This window comes from Ailuropoda melanoleuca, chromosome 2 (assembly GCF_002007445.2).
Source record: "Ailuropoda melanoleuca isolate Jingjing chromosome 2, ASM200744v2, whole genome shotgun sequence".
Taxonomy (NCBI): domain Eukaryota; kingdom Metazoa; phylum Chordata; class Mammalia; order Carnivora; family Ursidae; genus Ailuropoda; species Ailuropoda melanoleuca.
This window is the reverse complement of record NC_048219.1, coordinates 80,044,849-80,057,584: the sequence shown is the minus strand read 5'-3', so window position 1 is coordinate 80,057,584 and position 12,736 is coordinate 80,044,849. Positions and strand designations below refer to the sequence as shown.

At 36.9% G+C, this 12,736-nt stretch overlaps 1 protein-coding gene across 1 annotated transcript in view; it reads right to left on the bottom strand.

Moving 5' to 3' along the window:
* MAGI3 (membrane associated guanylate kinase, WW and PDZ domain containing 3) overlaps positions 1-12,736 on the bottom strand; it is a 242,410-nt gene that overhangs the window by 72,334 nt on the left and 157,340 nt on the right. The window contains exons 3-4 of the mRNA XM_002918254.4: positions 7,000-7,119; positions 1,433-1,642 (exon numbers count right to left, since the gene is read on the bottom strand). Of these exons, the coding sequence (XP_002918300.1) occupies positions 1,433-1,642; positions 7,000-7,119 (330 nt within the window). The remainder of the gene's footprint in view (positions 1-1,432; positions 1,643-6,999; positions 7,120-12,736) is intronic.

Below are 12,736 nucleotides of genomic sequence, written 5' to 3'. Positions count from 1 at the left end.
TGAATATACAGCTTTATTTAAGTCGTTATAATTTCTAATCCCAGTCTTAAACATTTAAAAATGTTAACAGACTTAATTCTGTGGGAGGACAAAGCTGACATCAACATCAAAAGGCTCTCCTGTATGATGATTTCCCTTAACAGCCCCTACAGAATTAGACAGGAATTCACCTAAACCTTTTTAGGCCTTTTTTCAGTCTCTACACCCAAGTCTACTGGGGTAATTAATTTAACATCAAACATATCCTGTGGCATGACCATGTGAGATGTTAGGACTATAAGACAGGACCCACACCCTGGAGAAGGACACAAATGGACATATTAAGATAGTAAATACAATATACATAGTAAATTTGAGTAGCTGATGAAAGAAAATATCAGATGCTTTGGGAAAATAATATGGTAATGGGTTCTGCAAATTTGAGGATGTGATCAAATTCATTCATTTATTGGGTATCAATAAAATATTTTCTTAGTTCCTATTTTGTGCCAGGCACTGTTTATGGTGCAAGGGATATAGCAATGAACAAAACAAGCAAAACTTCCAGCCCTCATCAAACTTGTATTCTAGTATTTTGAATAAACATATTACAATAAATAGCACTGAGATTAGTTCTGTGGTGATTCCGTAGCTTCCTACTTCTACTCTCAATTAGAAGGGTAAGAATTGGGGTGCCTGGGTGGCTCAGTCAATTAAACATCTCCCTTCGGCTCAGGTCATGATCCCAGGGTCCTGGGATCAAGTCCCGCACTGGGCTCCCTGCTCAGTGGGGAGTCTGCTTCTCCCTACTGCCCCCCCCATCTTTCATGAATAAACAAATAAAATCTTAAAAAAAAAAAGAAGAAGAAGAGGAAGAAGAAGAAGGGTAAGAATCTCCTAAGCAACCACGACATTTTTAGGGGTACTCAAAGGAAGGGTCTTCACCACTAAATTTCTGTTGGTTTTGCATTTAATGAAAAATAAGTCAGGTTTGGAATTTTTTTTTTTTTGAGTGATTCAGAATTTAAACTCAACATAGTGCTAACAAATCTTTCAGATAATTTTGACTGGCATATTTCTAACCCTCTGCATTTTTAGTTGCAGGCTGTATCTTAAAACTGTATTTTGTTCGTATCCTATAAAGTCTGACATAGGCCAACCAGATTCTCACATCTTGGAACCTCAAATCTTTTCAGCAGTGGGATCATGGCGTGTTATGTTATACTAATGATAGCTTACTATGGACTTAGCAAAACTGCCACTTGGTGCAACCTCACTCCAGCTTCTAAGATGGTTGACAGCACTTCGTTCCACACACAACCTCTTAAAAATAATTAGAATCGCATCACTCGCTCTACACAATGCTTTGGGAGAGATCTGACTTCTAGCAGTTAAGTGTCATGTTCAAGTCACCCTGGAAGATCAGTTAGAAGTTGTTTGCCAGCTTACAAACCTGCAGTTCCACTGCCATTAACTGCTTCCTTGTCCTCATCTTCTTCCTCTTCAGGAAGAGAGCTGTCCATTCTTTCCATCTTGCTGACAGATGTAGTTCGTTTTCTTTGGGATTCTGTGTCAAACTCATTATCGAAGAGGACCTGATCAACTGGATCTGGCTGGAAAGGGCTGGGTTCTGCTGGAGGCTTGGGAGTTCCGTAGAAGTTTCCTGAAATGGACGAAATAACAGCAGCTGAAAGGACTGATGTTGAATTGAGTGAGAACGAGAGGATCCAGTGTATGTCTGCGCTGCTGTCTTATACTGAGGCTACTGAATGGCCAAAAGGAAGCCCAAACACTTCTTCCGGGGGACTGGAAGAGGGAGAAAGAACAGAAAGAACTAATTTCTCAAGTGCCCTTCACCATGTATATTCTAACATTATCTAAATTTTTAATACTATTTGTACTAAGGATAGGAAGTTGACTTTATGTACACAGATTATTTATTCTGACAGGGCTTGCTTTGCATGGGATCTAAATTAGGGCCTGATTTGTGAATTTAAATGCTCTCGTGTAAGGCTAATTGGCCTAAGAAGTGGGAGTAAAGGAAGAGAAAACGAACTCAAATAATTTCGTTCTGATGTGTAACATAATGAACTATTTTGGTAAAATGAGGAAATATGTGGGTAAAGGATAAAGCTAAGAACCAGTGCGTGCTGAAATGTAGGCTGTTTATGTAAAAGTAATTTTTAGGTTCTCTAAGCATTCTAATTATATTATTTTATTTGACAATTTATTGAATAGAGACATTATTAGCATAATTCAATATTGGCTTACTCTCAGGAAAGCAAGAAATACTTTAATATTCTAAGTCTTGAGGATCAGGAATTTTTGCAGTAAAAATAAATGTTCCAGAGTAGAATGAAAACAATTGAATGTCTTCTTAATTCGTCATGCAGTTCCCAGTAGGCAGCCAAATACAATGGAAAGCCACTCAAAAGGTCTAGCTACATTAACAGTTTCTGGCTTCTGCTAGTTTTGACCTTTTATCAGCCCCTATGCTAATGTTATCGAAAGATAAGGTTAGGGAATAAAATATTCATGATCTTTATTTATCTTAAAAATCACACCTTCTAATCCAATTCCTGGGCTCCTAAGGAGGCAATTAAAATGCTCATCACGTAAAGTAAATTAATAGGGTATATAACGAATTATGTGTCCCAGGTGAAAAAAGCATAGGTTGTCCACCATAAAAATGAGGCAAATCTACAAATCAGTTTCCCTTGAGCTGTGTGTGCCTTGAGGGAAAAGCATTAAGATAAATTCTTTGGACATCTGACTCTGGGCGGTAATTGCCATTAAGATATGCAAGCCAAAACAATGAAATCAAGCCAAAAAATTTTTCAACTACATCTTGCCTCTTCCCACTCAACTACTCCCTTGCTCCCAAATCCACATTTGAAATGGAGTTACCCCTGTCAGGCAGATGGATGCAAAGATCTGTATTAAAACAGACTCAGAGGGGCTCTGCAAACTTTCTAGCCCACAGTAAAACGAGGACCCAGTGAAGAGGCCAGCTCACACTTCCCTGGGGCAGAGGGCCCAGAAACATTCCAAAGAGAGGGCTGGTTGGGGAACAGGATCCTCCAGGATCTCAATTTTTCCTGCATTGTGTCCAACAACCACGCTACCCAGGAATTTGGACATTCCACAACAAAAAACAAACATCCACGTTCCCTAAGGATGGTAGTTTTAGTAGCAACACTGGACAGACGTTTTACTGTGTAGTCTTAGTAATTATTACCTCACTCTAGGAAGTTTTAACTGTTTTCTAGGGTGAAATCGGACAAATTTAGGATATTCTGATTGCCACCCATGATCATTAAGATTTTAGGACTTCATAATAAATTCTGGCAGCTTCCTTATTTAAACACAATTATTAGACTTAAATAAAACTAGCATTGCTTATAAGGAAATTAGGTCTATTTTTCTTGAGTTGTTGGTAAATATCAAGATTTCAGATACAGCAAGGCATAAAAAAATGATTTGGTTTGTGAATCCTGACTCTAGTTATTGAAAGAAAAAGGTTTTCATCTTTTCGAAGCTGTTTTGGAGGGTTTTTTTTTTTTTCCTCTTCTTTTTTCTTTTCTGAAGGTCTTTTCATTTTTCAAATAGAACTACCAACAAAATATTTTAAATACATACAAAATCACAATTGTATTAGAAACATATTGATTGATTGATTGATTGATTGCCGGATTCCTTTCAGGTCTCCCTTTTCTCCCTGTTTAAGGACATAACATACATGGTCACAAGTTCAGTTAAGGCCCTAACTTCTGTCAGTCCTCATGCTCTCCCTGAGTTGTCCTGAAGTTGGTATGTGTCATTTCCCTGCACATTGTGTACAACTAGGAAATATGCATATGCATACATAACATAAATACCATTGTTTTCATAAAACGTTCAAAAGATTTTTCTAACATTTCCTAACATATGCGTTTTTACAAACAGTATACTGTATGTATTCTTTTGCAACTTTCCTTTTATACAATTATATTTCTAAGACTTGTTCCTGTTCATACATGTAGATTCAAGTTTATTTAATTGCTGTATAATAGTCCATTTTCATGAACAAGTTAAAATGCATTTTATAAATTCCCCTACTAAAACAGGGTTGTTTCCATTCTCTCACCGTTTCAAATAACGCTGTAATGACTGTTCTGGTATGTGACTACATATGCACAAAGATAAAAGATTTCTCTAGAGCAGGCATCCAGAGAGAGAACTGCTGGGTCAGAGTTAAGTGCATCTTCAAATTTACTAGCTATTGCCAAGATGCTCCCCAAAGGGATTGCATCATTTTATATCTTGCCGGCAGTATATGGGAGTTTCCACTTCCCACAATTACCAGACTTTAAAATTTCTGTCAATCTGATGGGTGTGAAATGGTACATTTCATTTTGCATTTCCTTTAAACTTAACAACAGCAATTAACAATATATAATATGCCACTTTGTCATCTCCCATGTTCTTATACTTAACAGAGGAAAATGAGGAAGAATGTCTTCATGATCTCAGGACAGAGAAGGCCTTCTTAAACAAAACTTCAAAAACACAAACCCTAAGAAAAACAGTGATAAATCTGACATACAAAAATTAAGGATTTCTGCTTAACGAAGAAACACACAGACAAGCATATGAAGTGACAGAACAGGAGAAAATATCTATATCCAATAAGGAATTAATATCTAAATAAATATCTAAATCTCTAAGGAATGTCTGCAAAGTGGAATGTGGATTGAGCTCCCATTTAAAAAAAAAAATCTATAAAACAAATGAAAAGACAATTTGCGGAAGCCCAAAACACTAACAAGCATATGAAAAGCTGTTCCACCTCTCTGACTACCAGAGAAGCTAGAATTAAAAGGAGATACCACTTCTACAACCATCAGATTGGCAAAATGATAAAGCGGGACAATGAGGACATGGAATCCTTAACCCTAGCCCCTACAGGAGCCAACCCCTCCAGCACGGCTGGCGGGAATGCAGCTGCACGGCTCCCTCGACTCCATCAGATTAAGCACCTGCAGACCTTACAACCCGACAATTCTGCCCCTGGGTATATGTGCCACGGACATCCTCACACATGTCTAGAAGAAAAGGATGCTCCAGCTCTGTCTGTGATTGGGGGGGGCTGGAAGCAATCTGGACGTCAATTACTAGAAGAGAGGTTAAGTAGAATACAGTGGAGCGCTGTGCAGTGGTTAAAAAAGCAATGAATTACGTGTAAATTCCCAACATGGAGCACTGCGCAGTGGTTAAAAAAGCAATGAATTATGTGTAAATACAGGGCAGCGACATGGATGGACCTAAAAAACACTGGAATAACTGAGTTACTCAGTTAAAAACTGAATGCAATATAGAACACAGTCCAGAAGCAAATAATACATGCATGCGTGCATAACACATTTAGCGAGAATGCATACGAACAAAAATCACACATACTAATCACATCCGAATGGTTGCCTCCAAGAGGGAGGTGAATGACAGCAGGCTATTGGCATCAAAACAAAAAATAACTAGTGGTTATTTCCTCTCAGAAGTCTTCATTGGCCATCGTAGCTAAATAAGACATTTCTACTATTTTCTTTAAATCTCTTGTTTTTGTTTCCTTCATAACATCTCCTTTTATAGTGATTTTGCTTGTTTCCTGACTGCTTTTCCTACTCGGATATAGGATTTATTAAGGCAGTACTATTTCAGTATTGTTCACCAGAGCATCTCCAGTCCCTCTTATAGCGCTTGGCATGTCCTAAGTACTCAATATATGGGTTGCTGAATGAATGAAAGAAGGATCAAATGAATGAATGAATGAATGGTGAGTTGTGCGAGCTAAGCCCAGAAAGCGCAGCGGGGGCCAAGCGAGCAGGCAAAAAGGAAATCACAGAAGCCTGTGAAGAGAGACGCAAGCCGAGCAGCGCCGGAGGGAGAGAGCAGGATAGCAATGGGCAGCCGGGATGGGCAGAGGGAAGAAACAGCAGCAGTAGCCCAGACACGAGCTTGTCCAGAGCCTTTGAGGTGGCATGAGAATGCAAAGAAAGGCATCGTGAAAGCTGTTACAGAGGAAGAAATGACTAGATTTAGTGACAGGCAGATGGAAACTCTAAGGAAGAGGAGGGAGTAAATGATGACTCCACCATTTTGAGCCCAGGGTGCGGCTAACGAGAGAAATTACGAAGAATTATTCTTTTGGATAGAACACCAATGCATATGTGGATATGCTGAATGCAAGGTTAGTGTTTATTGAACGCCATCTCTAGGCACTGAAGATACTACTAAGAAAGATGTGATGCGGCTTTTACCAAGCTCGTGAAAAAGGCAAGTATAATAGCATGATAAAGCAATGATGGAGAAGTATAGCATGGATGGGAGAGGACAAGCTTGCCAGTCAAGAGTGTCAGGTAAGGGAGAACAAAGGATGGAATTGAAACTGATCTTAAGTCTCTCTTTCCTAGGACCAAGTGGGTAAAGAAGAGTTACGAAAAGAAAACCAATTACTCCATTTTTGTTGTTTCCCCCCATCTATTCTCTTTGCTCCAAGAGAGCCGAGCTATAGATTTTTAAAAGTGCACAGCATTTGGATTCCTAACCACAAATACAAAGTAAACAACAAACACTTGTTGAGTTCATATGATGAATACGAATTACTATAAAATATGCAAACTGGCTGTTTTGAAGGATTTCAGTATATTCTTCACAATCAGCTTTATAATATGATGGAACGCTTCTGCTTATTACTTAATCCCATTTTAGGTAGTAAATTACAAACAGGCTAACCAAAAGAAAACTTTCCCAAAGACCAACAGAAAACAACTTTTTAAAAAAAAATATCTCTTGAGAGTTTATGCATTGAAATCCCATAAAGGAAATTATGAGATAAAAATAGAATTAAAATAAATAAATTAATTAATTAAATTAAAATTAAAATAAAAAATGGTATTTTACGGATCGAATTTCCTTTGAAATAATTCCAACCATTCCGATAGTTTTCTGGGTTCCCGCTGTTGTCAATATTTGGGGACATACCATCATACGTTCCACTTTCTAATAATGCTCCACTCTCTTCCAGTGCTTTGAACTGTTCAACAGAAATGAAATTATAGTCCACCCCTGGTACTTCCCCATCCCTGGGGGCCCTTGTAGTGCCTAAGGAAAAAAACAAGAAAAAAAATAGGTTGCTTTAAACTTACAAAATATTGAGAATAATAGAAAATACAGTCTATAGAGAACACATGGGAGAAACACACTACTGAATATATGGTACCTTCTAGAATGAGGATCAGAAAATTTTAGGCAACATTTTTAGGTGAAAATAGGACAATAATGTAGGATGACTAAATACACTTTAATATAATCTACAGATAGCTATGAAATTCAAACCACAAAGACTAAAGAATTCTAGTGTCGAAGGAAGCTTAACTTTCTAAGACACAACGGTTCATCCTTTTACCTTAATAATCACTACTTAACATCTGAAGGAAGGATAAATCTACGAATAAGACTTCATATTTTGGGGGACACGGTTATTCTTTTTTTTTTTATTGAAGTATAGCGACATACAATATCAGTTTCAGGTACACACAGATTTCATTTTTATCAAGCTACCTTATGTATTTTTTCTTCGCTGCTATAAATGAAGAGAGAAACATTTTTTAAAAGTTCTTTTAACGTACTATAGTTTTAAAATTTGGACAAATATTAATTATGAAATTATTTTAGTTTAATGAATAAAAGGCTTAAGATAGGTATTCACATATTGCTTCTCAGCCGTTACTCTCTTCAAGTGATTTCAAAAATTTAATAAGTACACTGTTTAATGAAATACACTATGGCAACAGAATAGTAAATTCCTATCAAGGAATTCACACTAAAGTAAAAGCTTTCAGATCAAAAGTATAAATTCAGGTTATGGCAACATTGCTACATTTGACTGAATTTTACTGAATATGAATCAACATTTTTGTGAACTGATGCTAGAAAAATTATTTCAAATAGTAGAGAATATAAAAAGAGACCCAAGTATTTAGCCTCAAAACAGAGTTGGGATATTGTAGCAAATCGTGCACAGGAGTGCCTTCCTAAACCTGTTCTTCCACTTAGGCTCCCTAGTCATTAATGGCACTCCAGGCCCGAAGGCAGAGAGTCCGCCATCTTTACTCCACATCTGGTCAGTAAATCTGGTTGATTCTATCTCCTCAATACCTCTAGGATTTATACACTTTTCTTCATTCTCACGCTCACCTAATTCATATAACTATCTACGGTCTGTTTTGTTGATCTCATAGGGTCAACCCTTACCTCTCCCTGGCTATGCTCCTTACCCAGACTGCAGCCAGTGACTTTTCTAAAACAAACATCTGAGCAAAAAACCTCTAAATCTATCAAAGGTTTCCCATGATCTTTAGCATAAAAATTTTCTTCAGGTTCTTTCTTGCCTCACCCCTTTCACATTCTAAGCTTTAGCCATAATAGTTTTTTTTTGTTTTTGGGTTTGTTTGTGTTTTTTTTGTTGTTGTTGTTGTTCTTTTAATGTTCCTTGCACTTGCTTACTTCCACAAGGCCTTTGTCCAAGTCATTCCTTGCCCTGGAAGACTTCCTCTTCCCTTTCCCACTCTTACCTCCGCTAACTCCTACTCATCCTTTACATCCTGGCTTAAGAAATTTCTTTAGAGAACCTTCCCTGATTCCCACCTGAGATGGAACATGAAGGAATCATGTCTACATGGTTCAAAGTAATAGTCCCAAGTCTTAACACACTGAAAGAATAATAGTAGGTACTCAATATAGACAGTTGTCAAGTAAATTATGTGAAATTTTACACAGTATCTGGAAATATGCTATTATTATTATTATTATAATTAACGGAAAATTAGTAATTGCTCTTTTTAGTTGCATTACATTCTATTATATTTTGTAACATGACAAAAATCCACAAAGATGATAAAACATTAACAGTAACAATCTCAGAATATGATTTAGCCAATACTATAAGCAACAAAGATTATTTTCAATAAGTTTTCCCCCTTGTTCTTACCCAACTTTTTATAAAAAGATGAGCTTTTCCTTATCTGTTTTATATCACAGAGGATAAAAAAAAGCTGGAAAACATAATTTTCTTTTTGTCAAAATATTTTTGTCATTGTCAAATTTTTGTTTTTTCATGCACTGGCTAAACTACATTATTAAGATTCCCAAATCAACAGCTTTTAGCTCCACATTAACTAAAAATTAACATTGGAAAATAAATTTAATGATTAAATTTAAAATTTATAATTATCTGTGATAGAAAAACATGGCCACAATATTATATACCTCCTCTCATCAAGAGATGGGCAGCCTACTGCTTCACCTCTGAAATCCGGACTGGATTTATGACTAGCTTTGAAAAATTTAATGTGGAGGATGTGATGTTGTGCAAGTTCAGAAGTCCAGACTTCCATCTTTGCTTTCTTGGAATGGTTCAACCACCAAGTATGGAAGTCCAGGTTATGCTACAATGAGAGAGCCCCAGTCAACAAACAGCACCAGGGTTCCAGACATGTGAGTGAGGCCATCTTAGCCTCTCCAACCCCAGTGGAGGTGCCAATGACTGCAGCCACATGAGCGGTCCCAGTTGAGCTCATCTAACTCATGGAATCATGAGAAATAATACATGATTGCTACTTTAAGGCATTAAGTTCTGGGACGATTTGTTATGCATCAAAGGCTAATCAAATTATTATCCAAATAAACTCCACTATAAAATATACTGATTATATAAAACCTGAAAAGCCCGATTTGAGAGCAAACAATATCATAGATAATACTATAAAAAGAGCACTGATCCAAGGGGCAGGAGCTACTCTGTGTTTTAGTCTGGGATTGTTAGTAATGGTAAGATTTTAAGCAAGCACTTAATCCCTCTGGGCTTCATTCTCTCTCTGCAAAGTGGTGTTAAGCAAGGTGATGTTCATGATTCTTTCCATTAGTAGATATGAAATGTTATGTGTGACACACATATATATTTCCAAGACTTAAAAAGCTTAAATGTTAATTCTCTACAAATATAGGTATTACAAATATTCACATCCTCTCTCCAAAAATGTGTAATCCCTTACGCATAAAAAGTTCTCTCCTTTCATCTACCCTACCCTAGTGCCTTCAGCATTCCAGAAAATTTATTTAGATATTCTCCTGCTACTCTATATATTTAATGTAAAGCTTTCTCTATCACCTCCAGTCCCTACTATATTTCTCCTTTTTACATAAAAATTCCTCCGAGTTCTATTTGCTCACGGTCTCCAACTGTCTCTTGAGCCCATTCCGATCAGATCACTGCCCCAATCACTCCACTGCGACAATCTCTCATGTCCATCAGGAGTCTCCACTTTGCTTAACCCAATGCTCAAGTCTCAGTCCTCGTATTACCTGACCTATCAACAACATTTGATATAACTGATCATTCCCCTCTTTTTGTTTTATTCTGAAATATACAGACAGGCACATAAGACATATACGTAAAGCTTAACAAGTAATAATAAAGCAAACCCATCCAACTGAAGAAACAGAGTATCACCGGGAGACCAAAAGCCCCCCTCATCTATACCTCCAATCATAAATCTCTCCTTTCCCCCACCCTAAAACTACCTACTATCTTGACATTTGTGGTGATGATTTCTTTTCTTCTTTAAAATGTTTTTTCTTTTAACCCACTAGGTAATCCATTCCTAAGCAACACAGCTTAGTTTTGCCTCTTTTGTAACTTCATATGAATGGAATCACGCCATATGCATCCTTTTATGCCCACATTAACACTTGCCAGGTTTTTAAACTTCTGCCAACGTGTGAAGGCATCTCACTGTGTATTTAATGTGCAACTGATTTATGAGATCACGTGTTCTTTTTCAAATATTTACTAGCCATAGAGATTTCTCCTGTTGTGAAGTGACTGTTCAAAGCTTTTGCCATGTCTCTGTTGGGTTTCCTATCTTCTAAAACTTGATTTGTAGTTCTTTACTATAGTACTTCATCAAATCTAAGTAATCAACAGCTTCTAAAATGCACCACTATTTTATCACGAAAAAAGAAAAAAACCTGGCAAGTGAAATCAAAAGATTCCATCTACTGTAAGATACAACCCAATTGTAGACAGGTTAAAGTATGAAATAAATGTGTCTTACTATTGATAAAGCACTGCAGTCCTTTGTCAGATATATGTGTTGCAAAGGGGGAGTTTCTGCAAAAACGTGAAATACAGGGGCGCCTGGGTAGCATAGTCGGTTGGGCATCTGACTCTTGGTTTCGGCCTAGGTCATGGTCTCTGGCCCCATGGTGGGATCTGTGCTCAGCGTAGTCTGTTTAAGATTCTCTCTCCCTTTCCCCCTGCCCCTCCCACTCGTGCTCTCGCTCTAAAACGAATAAATAAGTCTTCTTAAAAAAATGCTTTCTAGAAACAGTGCTTTCTGCAAAATCATGTTCCCCAAATAGTAGAGATTACCGAGAAAACAAGGTCAGGGTTGATTTCTCAAAACCTATTGCAACTTTGTAACCAGAGCCTAACAAAATCACTAACAACCCTAATTAAAAATACTAAGACAGTTTAAAAGATATTTTAAATTCCTAATAAAAATACTAGAGTAAATAAAATACTTTGTCTTTAACAATTTTTAAAAAATAAAAGATAGCTTGACAGAAGGGGGTATAAGGAAGACTAGAGCTACTGTATAATGAAAATAAGGCAAAAGATGCAATAAGTGATTTTTAGGATAAAGCACATGTCTAAATTGAGAAAAGAGGCCAAATCGAGGTAAATGGGCATCATGCATGGTGCATCCAAGATTCAGCTATATTTGTATATTCTGTTCACTTGTGCTACTCGATGACACACAACACTGGCTTGCTGGGGAAAGTGGAGTAAGAACCCATATTGCCTCCATTAAATTGACATCATTATCCACGTACTTACCAATCACATATGAATTTACTTGTGTTACAGAAACAAAGTTGTATCAGAACGGACAGGATCTTCTCCCACTCTGTGATTTTTTTCATCTTTTCTAATGGTCTTTTAATGATAGTTTTTCATTTTATTATAGTCAAATTTATCAATCCTTTCCTTTATAGCTAATGCTTTTGTGTCTTGTTGAAGAAATCCTTCCTAAGGCCATGGAGATATTCTATATTCTTCGTGAAAAGCATCACAACTTTGCCTTTCACACCTAGTACTTTAATGCACTAAAAGATCTTTTTCGGCCTGACGGGAGGTGGTAGTCCATCTTCTTTTTTCTTCCAGATGGCTATTCAACACCCTTACTGAAAAGTTAATTATTTTCTCCTCTGATGTCATAGAAATCTCATATAGAAATGGTTACATATAACTGGTTGTGTTACTGGGCTTTCCACTACATCCCATTTATCCACTGACCATTCCTGCGCCATTACCATGGTGCTATAATTATTATATTTCCACGATAAATCTTGGTATATAGTTGAACAAGTCCACCTATTTTATTTTTTCTATTTACAGCCCTTCCATATAAAACCTGGAGTCAGAGAAATAGGCTAAAAATGCTGGGATTTTTATGGGATTAGAATGAATCTATTAACCTATTTGAGGAGAACTCCTGTCTTCATCATATTGAATCTTTAATCCAGGAACAAGAAATCGGTCAGCATATTTAGATCTTCTTTATGGCCCCTTAATTTTATCTTACAGAAGTCTTTACACTTCTTTAGAGATTAATTTCTAGGTATTTCAAATGCTTACATGCTATTATAAATATCT